The sequence below is a fragment of the Camelina sativa genome, chromosome 20 (assembly GCF_000633955.1).
Source record: "Camelina sativa cultivar DH55 chromosome 20, Cs, whole genome shotgun sequence".
In the NCBI taxonomy this organism is placed as follows: domain Eukaryota; kingdom Viridiplantae; phylum Streptophyta; class Magnoliopsida; order Brassicales; family Brassicaceae; genus Camelina; species Camelina sativa.
In genome coordinates, this window is record NC_025704.1 from 2,627,684 (window position 1) to 2,640,112 (window position 12,429).

A 12,429-nucleotide genomic window follows, 5' to 3' on the forward strand; every position below is an offset into this window, starting at 1 on the left:
GTACCTTAAGCAGATGTTGATGGAGTTGGAGTTGTCTCTTTAGCTGAATGGCTTGCAACAAACTTCTGAAACCGCGGATCACATTCCCTCAGAAAATCTTCCACGATGGAGAATTGGTCAATCTTGCCGTTCTGGGCAGCAATAACTTTGGATTGCGCAGCAAGTTCTGCATCACGCCGCTGCAGTTGAGCAGCCTGTTCTTCATCATGCGCAGCAAGCCGCTCCAGTTGAGCAGCCTGTTCTTCTATCATGCGTTGAGCTTTCTTCAACTGTTCTTCGAGAGCCACAAAGGTAGATGAGCCACATGCTTGCTTATGCGTTCCATTGACAAGGCAGTCCTTGAGGCTTCCAACTCCATAAGGTGTTCCTCTTGAATCCTTCTCAGTGGACTTGAAAATAAGAGAAAAGTGGAGGTTAGAGGATGACAAATTAAACTCCAAGACTATAAATGTGTATTGGTTTTTTAAAAAAGTTACCTCCAGGAAAATTTCTGTATATTCTTCTGTTGTGAGGTCCCGTGGCCGTGATTCTCCATCTGACACAGCAAAAGACTCTGCCTCGAGCTGAGACAACCTCTCTTGAACAGTCTTCTCATATGTCCCTGCAATCTTTTCTGCCTTCCGATCAACATATGTACCATCAGGCTTTGTATGTGCCTTGATGAAAACCTCACCAAGTCGGACTTCTCTTCCCAATTCCTCAACCTGCAATGTTATAAGAGATTAACTTTAAAAAATAACAGTTAAGTAAGAATAACAGTTAAATAACAGAGTAAATAACACTTAACCATTTCGTCTTGAAGCTGTTGATAAGACTTTGGCCCTGAGAGGTGGACATGAGGACCTAGGCCGTTACGGTCAGACATACGGGCCTGAGAGTAGGTTTTACTCTTTTGTTGTGCTTCTTCAGTGTCCCAGTAATCCTCCATCGTGCTCCAGAGAGTGTCTCCAATCCAGGTTGGTTGAACTCGACTAGTCCTCACATTGCTAACCATGTCTTTGATCCGCTTTTGACAGATTTTCTCAAAATAAGCTTGAACAGTTCCGGTTATCAAAGGATCCCAGGTGTGGGTTTTCTAGAAAAAAGGAGCTATTGTTAGTGAAAAGAAGACATGTAAAGCTATGTGACATAAGGCTTATTGTAAGTGAAAAGAAGACATGTGACATATATCCTTACCGCGAACTCAATGAAGTATCTCTCTTGTTTGTCCCGCGGCACACATGTCCAGCTGTAGAAGGGACCTTCGAATTTGTTTAGAAGAATTTTAGTAATCTTCCGAACAAGTTTTGACCCTTTGTCACGAGTAAACCTCGAAAAGAAACAATACAAGAGGCATCAGTTAATGAGTCAAAAGAAACAATACTTCAACCAGTAAACATAAACAATACTTCAACCAGTAAACATAAACATGAATCTCAATACACAAGCAATATATCATAATACACAAGCAATGAATACACAAACATGAATCTAAAGACACAATCCTAAAGACACAATAAACCAAACGAAATCATAATAAACTTACTCTCGTTATCATAATCACAATCCTAAAGACACAATAAACCAAACGAAATAAACATAAACCAAACGAAATAAACATGAATCTAAAGACACAATCCTAAAGACACAATAAACCAAACGAAATCATAATAAACGAAATAAACATGAATCTAAAGACACAATCCTAAAGACACAATCATAATCACTATCCTAAAGACACAATAAACCAAACGAAATAAACATTGACCTACAGATTTCTCTTCTAACATTCACAAAACACCATTACAAATACATGATAAGAGAGAAAAATCATACCATTGGGTGTTCGGTAAGGGTGTGGGAGAGAGGACCGTGGTGAACTTATCCCGACCTGGCACCACAAGCAGGGCATTTAGAGCCCGAACCACGTCCTCCTGGAGCTCCGGCAACACCGTAGAAGTTTCTTCTTCGAAGTTGTTGCCTTGGGACGATGGATGCGATGGATGACTACGAGTCTGATGACTACGAGCCTGAGAGCGTTGAGCTGGAGAAGGCGGAGAGTCATCTTGAAGAGTTGCATGAGTCGCTGGATTGTAGTTAACTTCTACTGAAGGAGACCGGCGTACTTGAGGTGGAGGTTGGCGAGTAACGGAGCCCTGAAATAGTTGTTGAGGCGGAGGATAGTCCCGGATCTGGGATTCCGTTGAATGTCGTGGCAAAATGGGGACTTCATCAGGTGTCTGCTGCGTACGAGGAGCTTGGACTGCCGGCGTGAAGTCGTACTGACTGGGTAGATTAGTATGTCGTAGTCTTGACCCTCCGGGAATCTGAGAATGATTACGATCGAGTTTTCTCTTTCTTCCTCGAGCAGGCATCGTGTGATGATTGAGACAAGAGACTGAGAAGAGAGATTGAGAAGAGAGAGTGTCGATTGAGAAGAGAGATTGAGAAGAGAAAGACGATTGAGAAGAGAGAGTGTGAAGAGAGACTGTCGATTGCGGCTTTAGGGTTTGTCTCGAGGAACCCTTGTCTCGAATGAGAAGAGATAAGAAGATTAGGGTTTTTTTTTTAACGGAATGTTAATGGATTTGGGCCTAAATTGGGTAATTAACCTAGATTTGGGCCTAAATTAATGCAATGACCTTAAACAAAAAAAATTTCTAAGTTCAATAATTCTATATATAACTAAATTTAATAATTTCTAAGTTCAATAATTTCTAAATTCAATAATTTCTAAGATTAAGAATTAATTTATAAGTTTAAGATTAGAGTTTATAATATATTATTCTATATATAATTTCTATCTTAATTATAATAATAAATCTTCACATAAATTATTTTAGTATTTATTAATCCTTAATGAATATTGAAACAAAAAAATAAATAAGGAAAAGATTCTATATATAACCAATATAGATGCTTTAAATAGAGCATATTCATAAGTACAAATCCTATGCAAATATTGTTTGTGAATAAAAGTAAAAAAATGATAGGCTTCTTAAAAAATGCATCGAACGGATGCATCATAACTCTTCTACCCGAGAGACATCTATTGTTCTTGCAAACACTACATGGACAGAAAAACTTACCGCCATTATTCTGAACTGTATCTTGGCTACTTCCAAACGAGAATTGGTCCAACCCCACTAATTCGAATTCTAATGAAAAATTTCCTGCCATTATATATATATATATATATATATATATTGTGTTTTTTTAAGAACTATATATATATTTTTTTGGAGAAAATAAAAGTTTTTATAAAGTCAAATTTTTTTTTTGATCTACATTTTTTTTTGGGGAAGGAAAGACAATTGTGTTGGCATGAGATGACAAATGGATGCAATTTGTTTTTAAAGACTACATCTATGCCACTAATAGGCGACTACTCAATATCAGTTGGCCCCCACAGAAAAAACACGTTTTTTAACTGTCTTTTATGACTATTTGGCGACTACGCGGTGACTGTTTAACGACTCGCCGAATGAGTCGTAGAATAGTCGCTAAATTGACGACTATATTACGACCATCTAATGTGGTCGTAAAGCAGTGACTGTTTGGCGAGTAAATTACTGTAGTCACAACATAGTCGCAAAGTGGTCACTATCTGGTCGTTATTTTTGGCGACTACAAATGTAGTCGCTACTTGTAGTCGCTAATTGACTGTTTTCTTGTAGTGTCTGGTCGAGTTATGCTGCCTCTAAAGATGGAGACAGAAGAGGATGGTACCATCTATGTGAATGCGAAGCAGTACCATGGAATTATTAGGCGACGCCTGTCCAGAGCAAAGGCTGAGAAACTGAGTAGATGCCGTAAGGTAACTAACTTATTGAGAAGTTTTTGATAATTTGTTCAATATATATTCATATTCGAAAATGTTGCTTTACGTTATGATGTTGCAGCCATATATTCATCACTCGCGCCATCTCCATGCTATGCGCCGTCCTAGAGGATCTGGTGGGCGTTTCTTGAACACCAAGAAAGTTGATGCAACTAAGCCGAGCAATTCTCAGAGTTCTGAAGTCTTTCATCCGGAAAGCGGGACCATGAAGTCATCGAGGGAAGCAAACATGCCAAATCTCTCGGGATCCGAAGTTACAAGTATGGATTACTTTCTAAGTTCGTCAGTCTATACTCCTAGTGGCATGGTCATGCCTATCAAGTGGAATGCAGCAACAGTGGATACTGGCTGCTACAATCTTAATACATGATCAGCAGATAGGGACAAAACTTGGGGGTTTTGGTTCACAGGTCTTTATCTTGTCCCTTATCTTTCAGCCAAACGACGAGAGAACTTGTGTCCTGAAAAAAAGAATAATGAGTTTCCTTGGTTGGTCCTTGTACCATCCGTTTGGCTGTAAACAGGCAAATCATCTTTGGCTCATCCTTCATCAAGGTGTTTTATTCGTCTGTTTTCTTCAACGCATCTTCATAAGATTTGAACTGGTGAAGAAAACTTGGGTTATGTTTTCTAAGTAAAAAAATAAAATTAGTGAATAACAATGATGGGTTTGCTATACTACCCCTCTTGTTCCAACTAATGTGTGTGTTTATGAAACATCTGTAAGAATTCAAGTTTATGTGGTTTATGTAAAAGAGAAACTATCTAACTGATATATATATATATATAATGTATGTATATGCTCTTTGTTTATGAATTATAAAAATTGAATGCGAACCCCTCAAAAGATACATGTGTGAGAAACTCTATAAACTCTTATCATGATTTTTCAATAAAATAATACTATTATTTGTATTTTGTTTTATTTATGAACTAGATTAAGACCCGTGCTAGAGCACAGGTTAAAATTCATTTTATTGTAATTTTTATATAAAATATAATTTATGTAATTGTTTTTAAAAGTTTTTTTTGGATAATACATTATGCAATAAAACTATATGCTAAATATGAAGGCTTAAAAAAAGACATATATTTTGTAAGTTTTACATTATTAATGATTCTAGATAAGTACCCGTGTTATAACACTGGTTAAATTTTATTTCATAATCTATCTTGTAACCCACTATTTAACTTGTAACCAATCAATCTATCAGTTTTGTAATCTATCTTTGGTTAACGTCGTGGTCTATCGATAAAATCTGTAGAAAATAAATTTGTAATATTGTGTTTAAAGATCTTTGGAAACAACGTGATATAGGACTAAAATCATCCGAAAATACAGTTTAGAATATCCATGATTTTATTTGTTACCATTAATATATCAATTATCAATTTGAAATATCCCTAATATTTAGTGTAACCGATTAATATTAATATAAAGATTAATCTATAACCTATCTATAACCTAATTATAACTATTTGTAATCATTTATTAAAAATATAAAGTCTACAAAAATTATGTTGTGTACTTCTCTTTTATTAAAAAAGGGGATGGAAATCTTTTTAACCAGACTCTTAAAATAATATCTTCTATAAAATAATTAATTTTGTTTAGAAATAATCTAAACATAAGAAAAAATTGGAATATTCACCAGAAAATCAACCAAAATGAAAGGTTTTCTAATATATTATTTAAGAATAATATTTTTCTTTTTAATGTATGTGAATAATTTTGAACTCATATAGTTTTACATTATACCTTTTTTATGGAGTTAAATCTACAAAACATAAGGGTTCCTTAATATAACTATTCCTAAGAAAATATAGTAGATTTTTTTTTTATAGGAGATTTGACCAACCAAGATATTGGAATCATCAGAGAAGAATGTGACCCTTGTTTTGTCAAGAAGTGGAAGAGTCGGTGTTTGTAAAAGATGCAGCTGCGAAATACTTTTCAATCTCTTAACTGTTCTTTAATCTTAAACATATCTTTATTATGTGATGTGATACTCATTGTTAAGCTCTTTTAGTAAAAGCCTGGCTATTTGTACTAGGCTAAGCTCTCTCTTTCTTGAATTCCTCCACATATGTTCATTATTTTTCTAGTTTCATACCCGTGAACAATAATTTCATGCATTGACGAGAACAAAAAAAAAAAAAGTACCAACTTGTGCTTGTGCCCACTACCATTCAATTAACGTTACCTTATTACAACAAAACATCTCATTATGTGGGTACATCTTCTTTTTGCTATTTCAATGTCAAAACTTTACTGCAACAAATCTCCACCGCTAAAGAAAAGAGCTAGGTAAGAAGGACACGTTTTAATTTGTTGTTCTCTTTAAAGTATTTGTCTATATAAACAAACATGGATGCGCTTCATCATTACATCACTTCCCCCTTCTACAGAGAAAATCACAAGTAATATTCAAAGTCTTTTTCTTTTAGTTAAGTTTTCATTCTTTTAATTCATTAGGAACGAGGAAGGAAAGAGACTTACACGGTAGGTGACACAGATGGAAGACAATAGTAAAGCTGAAGGAGAACAGAAAGAATCGTTTGATATTGTCTCCATCTGTGTCACTTCTACTGTGTAAGTCTTCTTTCCTTCCTCGTTTGTCTTCAGCGATCGTTTGATTTACGAACAATGCCCTAAACAAGAGTCGTTTGATATAAATACTTCTTCAGACCTAAATTAGCTAAATCCCCAAAATATTAATATAGTCTGGAAGATAGTGATCAATATCTGAAATTTTCAGCTTGATTGAGTTGAGGAAGATTTTTGGCTTGTATAGATCAGTATGATGGCCAGATCTGAAATTTTCGGCTTGATTGAGTTGAGGAAGATTTTTGGCTTGTATAGATCAGTATGATGGCCAGATCTGAAATTTTGTTGTGGCCTGTGTTCGTGTAAGTTTCGGTGAATTTGAGCACTATGATGAATCGGACTCTCTCTTTAACATAGCTGTTTATGCAGATCTTCATATAGGATGTGCATGTTTAGCTGTTGGATTTTGTTTTTGTATGCTATATAGGTTGTAACTTGTATCTCTGAAAGTAGAATGTACAATTGAGGTTTGAATCTAATTCTGTGTGTATATGGAATGAAACCTTTGTGTTTTGGCAGTACTACTCATTCATAGTCTTTGTTAGTGACTATAGCAAAAGCAAGGTACCCTCTGTACGTACTCTCTATTCTCAATGTTAATTAGGTCGTTCTTTATTCTGTTTAAGCCCTTGATTGATCGTTTCATATATGTTCTGTTAATAAATATTTTCGTTTTGCACAAAATTAGTGAAGGAGCTCGAAATAGGGATGTTGTCGTGGGTTTAAAAACCCAGCCCAGCCCAAACCCGAAAAAAACCTGCCCAGAAAAAATCCAAGTTTGAAAACCCAAATGGGTTTTAGGTTCTAGTGGGTAAACCCGAATGGGTTTTTAGTTTTGTGAGTAAATCCGTGGGTACCCGAATTATTTATCTTATGTGATGTATTTTGCATTTTATATTATATATAATTTTATCTTTAACTTTTTGATACCAAATGTGATTTATATTATGTATTTTGTGTATTTTACTATATCTGTAACAATTTTCAAAAATTTATAATTTTATATAATTTAAATAAAGAATAGCAAATATATTAAAGAGTTTTGTTTTAAATAGATAAAACAAAATTTATTATTATATATTAGATAAAACTAAAGTTTTGTTCATAATTTGCTTATTTCATATTAAATTTAAATAAATATTTAAAAATGAGAATTTGCGTTTTTAGTAGAAAAACGACATTTTGCAGTTTTGGCAGAAAAATATGACTTTTCAGTTTTGGCGGAAAAACATAATTTTACGGTTTTGGTGGGAAAACGAGATTTTGCAGTTTTGGCGGGAAAACGAGATTTTACGGTTTTGGCGAGAAAACGAGATTTTGCGGTTTTGGCGGGAAAACGAGATTTTGCGGTTTTGGCGAGAAAACAAGATTTTGCGGTTTTGGCGGGAAAACGAGATTTTGCGGTTTTGGCGAGAAAAACAAAATTTTGCGGTTTTGGTGGAAAAACGAGTTTTTACGGTTTTGGCGGAAAAATGAGATTTTACGGTTTTGGCGATAAAACGAGTTTTTGCGGTTTTGGAGGAAAACGNGAGAAAAACGAGTTTTCGTGTTTTGTGTTTTTGGTAGGAAAATTTGATTTTGCGGGTTTAGTGTAGGTGATTAGACTTGACAAAAAAAAAGTATAGGTGATTAGAAAGAAAAAAAAAACCAATGGGTACCCATAACTGATAGGGTAAACCCGTGTAAGACTTTATAGTTTTGGGTACCTGCCCATTTTTAACCCATTTAATTTCTTAGAGAAAAAACTGGTCCCAAAACCCAGTTTTAAGCATGGGTTTCGGGTACCCACTGAATTTTTACCCACTTTTAACATCCCTAGCTCGAAATGACAACAGTTCCAGGACAGCTGGTCTGGGAGATCGTCAAGAGAAACAACTGTTTCTTGGTGAAGCAGTTCGGCAGAGGTAACGCCAAGGTTCAGTTCATCAAAGAGAAAAACAACCTCGTCAACCTCAACTCTTACAAGCAGTCTGGTATTGATTCAACTCTTGTTCACTCTAGATTTATCTCAATTTTTTTTATTTCTGAATCTGTGTGATAGAATGTTGCTTATATGAAGACAAGTCAATGCTTATTATTATTATTAGAGATTAGGTTATATATATATGTATATATATATATATATAGTATGTGTGTAAATTTTGCTAGGTTTTTTTATGACTAATGTTTTTCTCTCTTCTATGTATGTGTGACAGGTAACAGGTACAGCTGAACCAAACGAGTCCAGTGTAGCAACACTTGTGAAGGAAGTGGCTCTTCTTCAGAGCAGATTCTCGTCTTGCTAAGCACTTCCTGCATCTGCGAGCAGTGGGGGCATCACTTTTGCCCTTGAGCATGCCAGAGCTGCTATAGCTTCCCAGATCAGGTGGCGTGAAGGTGACGTCTACATGGAGACTTGTCCAATATGCTGTGAAGACGTCCCATGTGATGACAAGTTTGAGGAACCTGGTTGTTTCCACCGCTTCAGCGTTGCTTGCATTAAGAGACAAGTCGACGAGGCACTAGAGTGGCATAAACCAGTAAAGTGCCCAAGCTTGGGTTGCAACTCGGTACTACAGAGCGAGGATTGTGAAGGTGTTTTGGATCCCGTGCGGCTTAGACACATGACTGAATATCTTTCGGAGGCTGCGCTGCTTGATCATATGACCCGAAAAAGGGAGAACAGAGTACACTGTGCGTCACCCGAATGTACCGTTTTAATGCCCAAGGCCAAAATCACTGAGTATTCAAAAAAAGTTCTTCGTTGATGCTGAGCTGTCAGGAGGAGCCAGAAAGTGCATGGACTGTGGGTTTTGTTACTGCGACAACTGCAGAACAGAATGGCACTATAACATGACATGTGATGAATTCCGTGAAACAGAGACTTATAAGACATCTCCTGCGGGATGTTACGAAGCTAAGGCTAAGAGATTAGGATGGAGGAGATGCAGGAATTGCAAGACGATGCTTGCAAATGATGGTGATAGAGGTTGCAACCGTATTACCTGCTCGTACGCTCTCTCTCTCTTGACTCATGGCTCTTGTTATTAATTATATAATGTGTTGCACATTTGTTTATTAATTAATTATATATATTGATTTTGGTTCTTTTGTCTTGTGAAATCCTCAGCAGATGCGGATACCAGTTCTGTTACGTCTGTGAAGCTGAGTGGAACAAGGAAACCGGATGTTGTTCTGTTCCTAGGGAACGGGTTTGGGTTTGGTGGAGTCAGTCATATGAGTTTGTGTTGAGGGGGTTTAATTAGTGATCCTATATAGAAGAAATGTTGTGACAGGAAAAAGAGTTCGGTTTAATAATCTTTGGTTAATTAATATCCTTGTTTAGTTATGTATTTTGGTTTGTTTATTGGGTTTTAGCAAACGCATAACCTTTTTTTAATTTATCCATTTGCGAGGGTTAAAAAAACAACAAGCTGGTTGAAAAAAAAAAAAACAAGCCAAATCGTAAAAAAATCCAGAAGATTATATTGGGCTTAGTCAGGCCGGAATTAAATACAAGGCCCGATCGTTTGATATACGAACGATACCCTAAACAAGTATCGTTTGATGCTAAATCCCTAAATTATTAATTCATATTTTTACAGCAAATTCACCTTACGAATCAGTCGGAGCCTAAAACCTAGCAAGCCGCTCTTGTCAACTTCTCCATGGACGAATCCGTCAACAAGGTAATCTTCTTTATTATTATGACTTTCTTCACAAGGATCTCTCTTTAATCTCTGTTTCTCAAGTAATGATTTCTTCATTCACAAGTATGTAAGACATTTGTGTTTTTAATTAGTAGAATGTCTGATTTAGATCGTTTGTACCTTTTATCAGGGGATGAAATCGCTGTCACTTAAGGATAGTAGTGATGCAGCCATTTCAAAAAGCCGGTAAAAATTGATCAATTTCTTTGGTATGTAATAATGTGTAAAGATGTTGTTCTCTTTGTCACGTCGTTGATAATAAATATTATTATGAAAATAATTGCAGTGAGATAGGGAGAATATTCGCTTCGGGATATGACACTGATCTTACTCGTGATGTTGTCGAGAGCGCTCTGAGAAAACATTTCGCTTCATGTGGAGAGATCACTGANAATGACTACACTTTTCTCTTCTTACGGAGAGATTAGTCCAATCTTTTTTTCAGATCGGTTTGTGGCTTCTTCCTAGTGTTTCTTTTTCTTCTCAACTTTCAAGTTTGTGTAAGTGCATAACTCTAAAGATATGCCTCTCTTTTTTGTTGTTGATTTTTTACAGCTCAGTTCTATTGCATATTGAGGGAAAAGACGCTGCAGAGAAGGTGCCTGAACTTAATGGCATCGTCATCGGGGGACGCAAATTAGTTGTTCGTCTTCTTTCTGGACTAGACAAATCCACCCGCCACCCACGCCGCTTACGTGGCGGCCCCATTTGTGGCTAATACTTCCATAAAATTTGATTCTTGATTCTTTGGTAACAAAGTTTAAAAACTTTCGGGTTATTTTAGATAAATAAGTTTAAGACGTCTGATGAGTTGAAAGACTCTCTCTCTCAGGAGTAAAAGACAAAGCTCTCTTTGGTGTGTGTTTACTACTTTACTGTCTGGATGTGATAGAGCCTCTCTCTTTTATTTGTTATTATGCTTCCCTTGTGGATCTTAAAATAAAGGAAATTCCATATTTTCTGCTGTCAATTATTCACAATACTATATCTAAGCCTAAGTTGAGCCCACCCCATTAAGCTTACAAAACAACTTCTTAGCTCAAATAAATCTGATGACACCGTTTCGATTCTGTAAAATGAAATTGGTATTGCTTTGGTATTTTTCTATTTGGGAATTTAAGGAAATGTGCCATACTTCTGAAAAAAGTTTTCAAATGTGTCATATTAGTATTACATTTTCAAAATGTTTGATTGTCCATTAAGTAGATTCGAATTATTGTCTACTTAAATTAATATGACACATTTAAAAACAAGCCAAAATTATTGTCTACCAAGGATTAAAGTTGTTTACCGAAAATTAAAGTTTTCTTCTGAATACCAAAAATGTTGTCCACCAAAACTAATTTCGTCTTTCTCATAAAAGGGTATACCATGGATATAAACAGATCCAAAAAGAGTTAAGGAATTATGACACATTTGGAAATGATTTGCATTGTTCATGGCAAATATCTAAGTTTTCTCTTTCTTTTTCTTCTTCTTTGAAATCCAACCTCTAAACCATAATATTGATAACTAAAAATAGATAAATTCTTCTCTTCTTCTCTAATCTTTTTTTTCTTTTCGAATTATTAAAAGGTGTCGGGTCTAAACTTGTACATCCTCTCATGCTAAGAACCAGAACATTTTATATGGTTCCCTTCCAAGGCCCTTTTCTCAAACCAGAAAATCTTTACTTGTTGAGCTATCGACAAGTTTTTTCTATAATTTTCAGCCTCATCCTTGTCGGATTTACTCTCTCCAACGTTCCCGATCTCAACAATGGCGATAGACAAAACAATTCTGACACCCCTATATATGCATGGACAATTTGTCATTTGTATACATAGAGAAGTTTTACATCCGTCCTTTGACATGGGCAAGTTAAGCCTGTTCATGTCTTAGTGTCCTACATAGAGCAGTTTAGTAGTCAAGTTTGTGACAGTGAACAATTTAACGCCCGTTATTGCCGTAGACAAGTTTGTCTATAATACCTTTGCATAATCGTCTATTTGTCATATTAGGGGGTATTGGTTTATGATTTAATGAGAATTTCAATGACTTTAAAATAAATGATTCTAACAGATTGTTTAGAAAGTTTTTAAAATCTTGTGATTTATTTTTCTTAATTTTATAAAATCTTTCATAAAATCTTGCAAACTTTCTCAAACAATATTGCAAAATATTCTCTTATTATTTAATGCTTCTGTCAAAAAACCAATAATGTGTGTTCGAAAAGAGGAAAATCTTGTGAGATTGGAATCTGCACTCACTCTTGATCGAAAGAACATGTTTCTTCTTCCTGCTTGTTTTTTTCCAATGTTTTTTTCAACCTG

The 12,429-nt window shown here is 35.5% G+C and overlaps 3 protein-coding genes and 2 long non-coding RNA genes across 8 annotated transcripts in view; 4 read left to right on the forward strand and 1 right to left on the reverse strand.

Moving 5' to 3' along the window:
• Positions 363-1,070, reverse strand: LOC109131389 (the record flags this gene model as incomplete). The annotated part of the gene is made up of 3 exons (XM_019242297.1): positions 788-1,070; positions 477-704; positions 363-389 (listed from the first exon to the last, which is right to left on the reverse strand). Coding segments are annotated over exons 1-3 (462 nt in total), but the record flags the coding sequence as incomplete, so codon positions are not given.
• Positions 3,665-4,595, forward strand: LOC104768849 (nuclear transcription factor Y subunit A-10-like). Its single transcript, XM_010492915.1, has 2 exons — positions 3,665-3,796; positions 3,882-4,595. Exons 1-2 carry the CDS (start codon positions 3,671-3,673, stop codon positions 4,188-4,190), a joined length of 435 nt encoding a protein of 144 aa, XP_010491217.1. The 5' UTR covers positions 3,665-3,670; the 3' UTR covers positions 4,191-4,595.
• On the forward strand, positions 6,063-10,495 carry LOC104768851. 4 transcript variants are annotated; one of them, XR_764289.2, is made up of 7 exons: positions 6,063-6,241; positions 6,337-6,730; positions 8,264-8,401; positions 8,624-9,418; positions 9,538-10,096; positions 10,248-10,303; positions 10,404-10,495. It is a non-coding gene; the product is annotated as an uncharacterized LOC104768851 (long non-coding RNA). The 4 variants fall into 4 exon arrangements; XR_764293.2 differs by having other exon boundaries at positions 6,064-6,241; positions 6,337-6,413; XR_002036867.1 differs by having other exon boundaries at positions 6,065-6,730.
• On the forward strand, positions 10,510-11,073 carry LOC104768850. The gene is made up of 2 exons (XR_764288.1): positions 10,510-10,566; positions 10,673-11,073. It is a non-coding gene; the product is annotated as an uncharacterized LOC104768850 (long non-coding RNA).
• The window catches only part of LOC109125126, a 5,913-nt gene continuing 5,800 nt past the window's right edge, over positions 12,317-12,429 (forward strand). The window contains exon 1 of the mRNA XM_019241756.1: positions 12,317-12,401. Within this exon, the coding sequence (XP_019097301.1) occupies positions 12,317-12,401 (85 nt within the window). The remainder of the gene's footprint in view (positions 12,402-12,429) is intronic.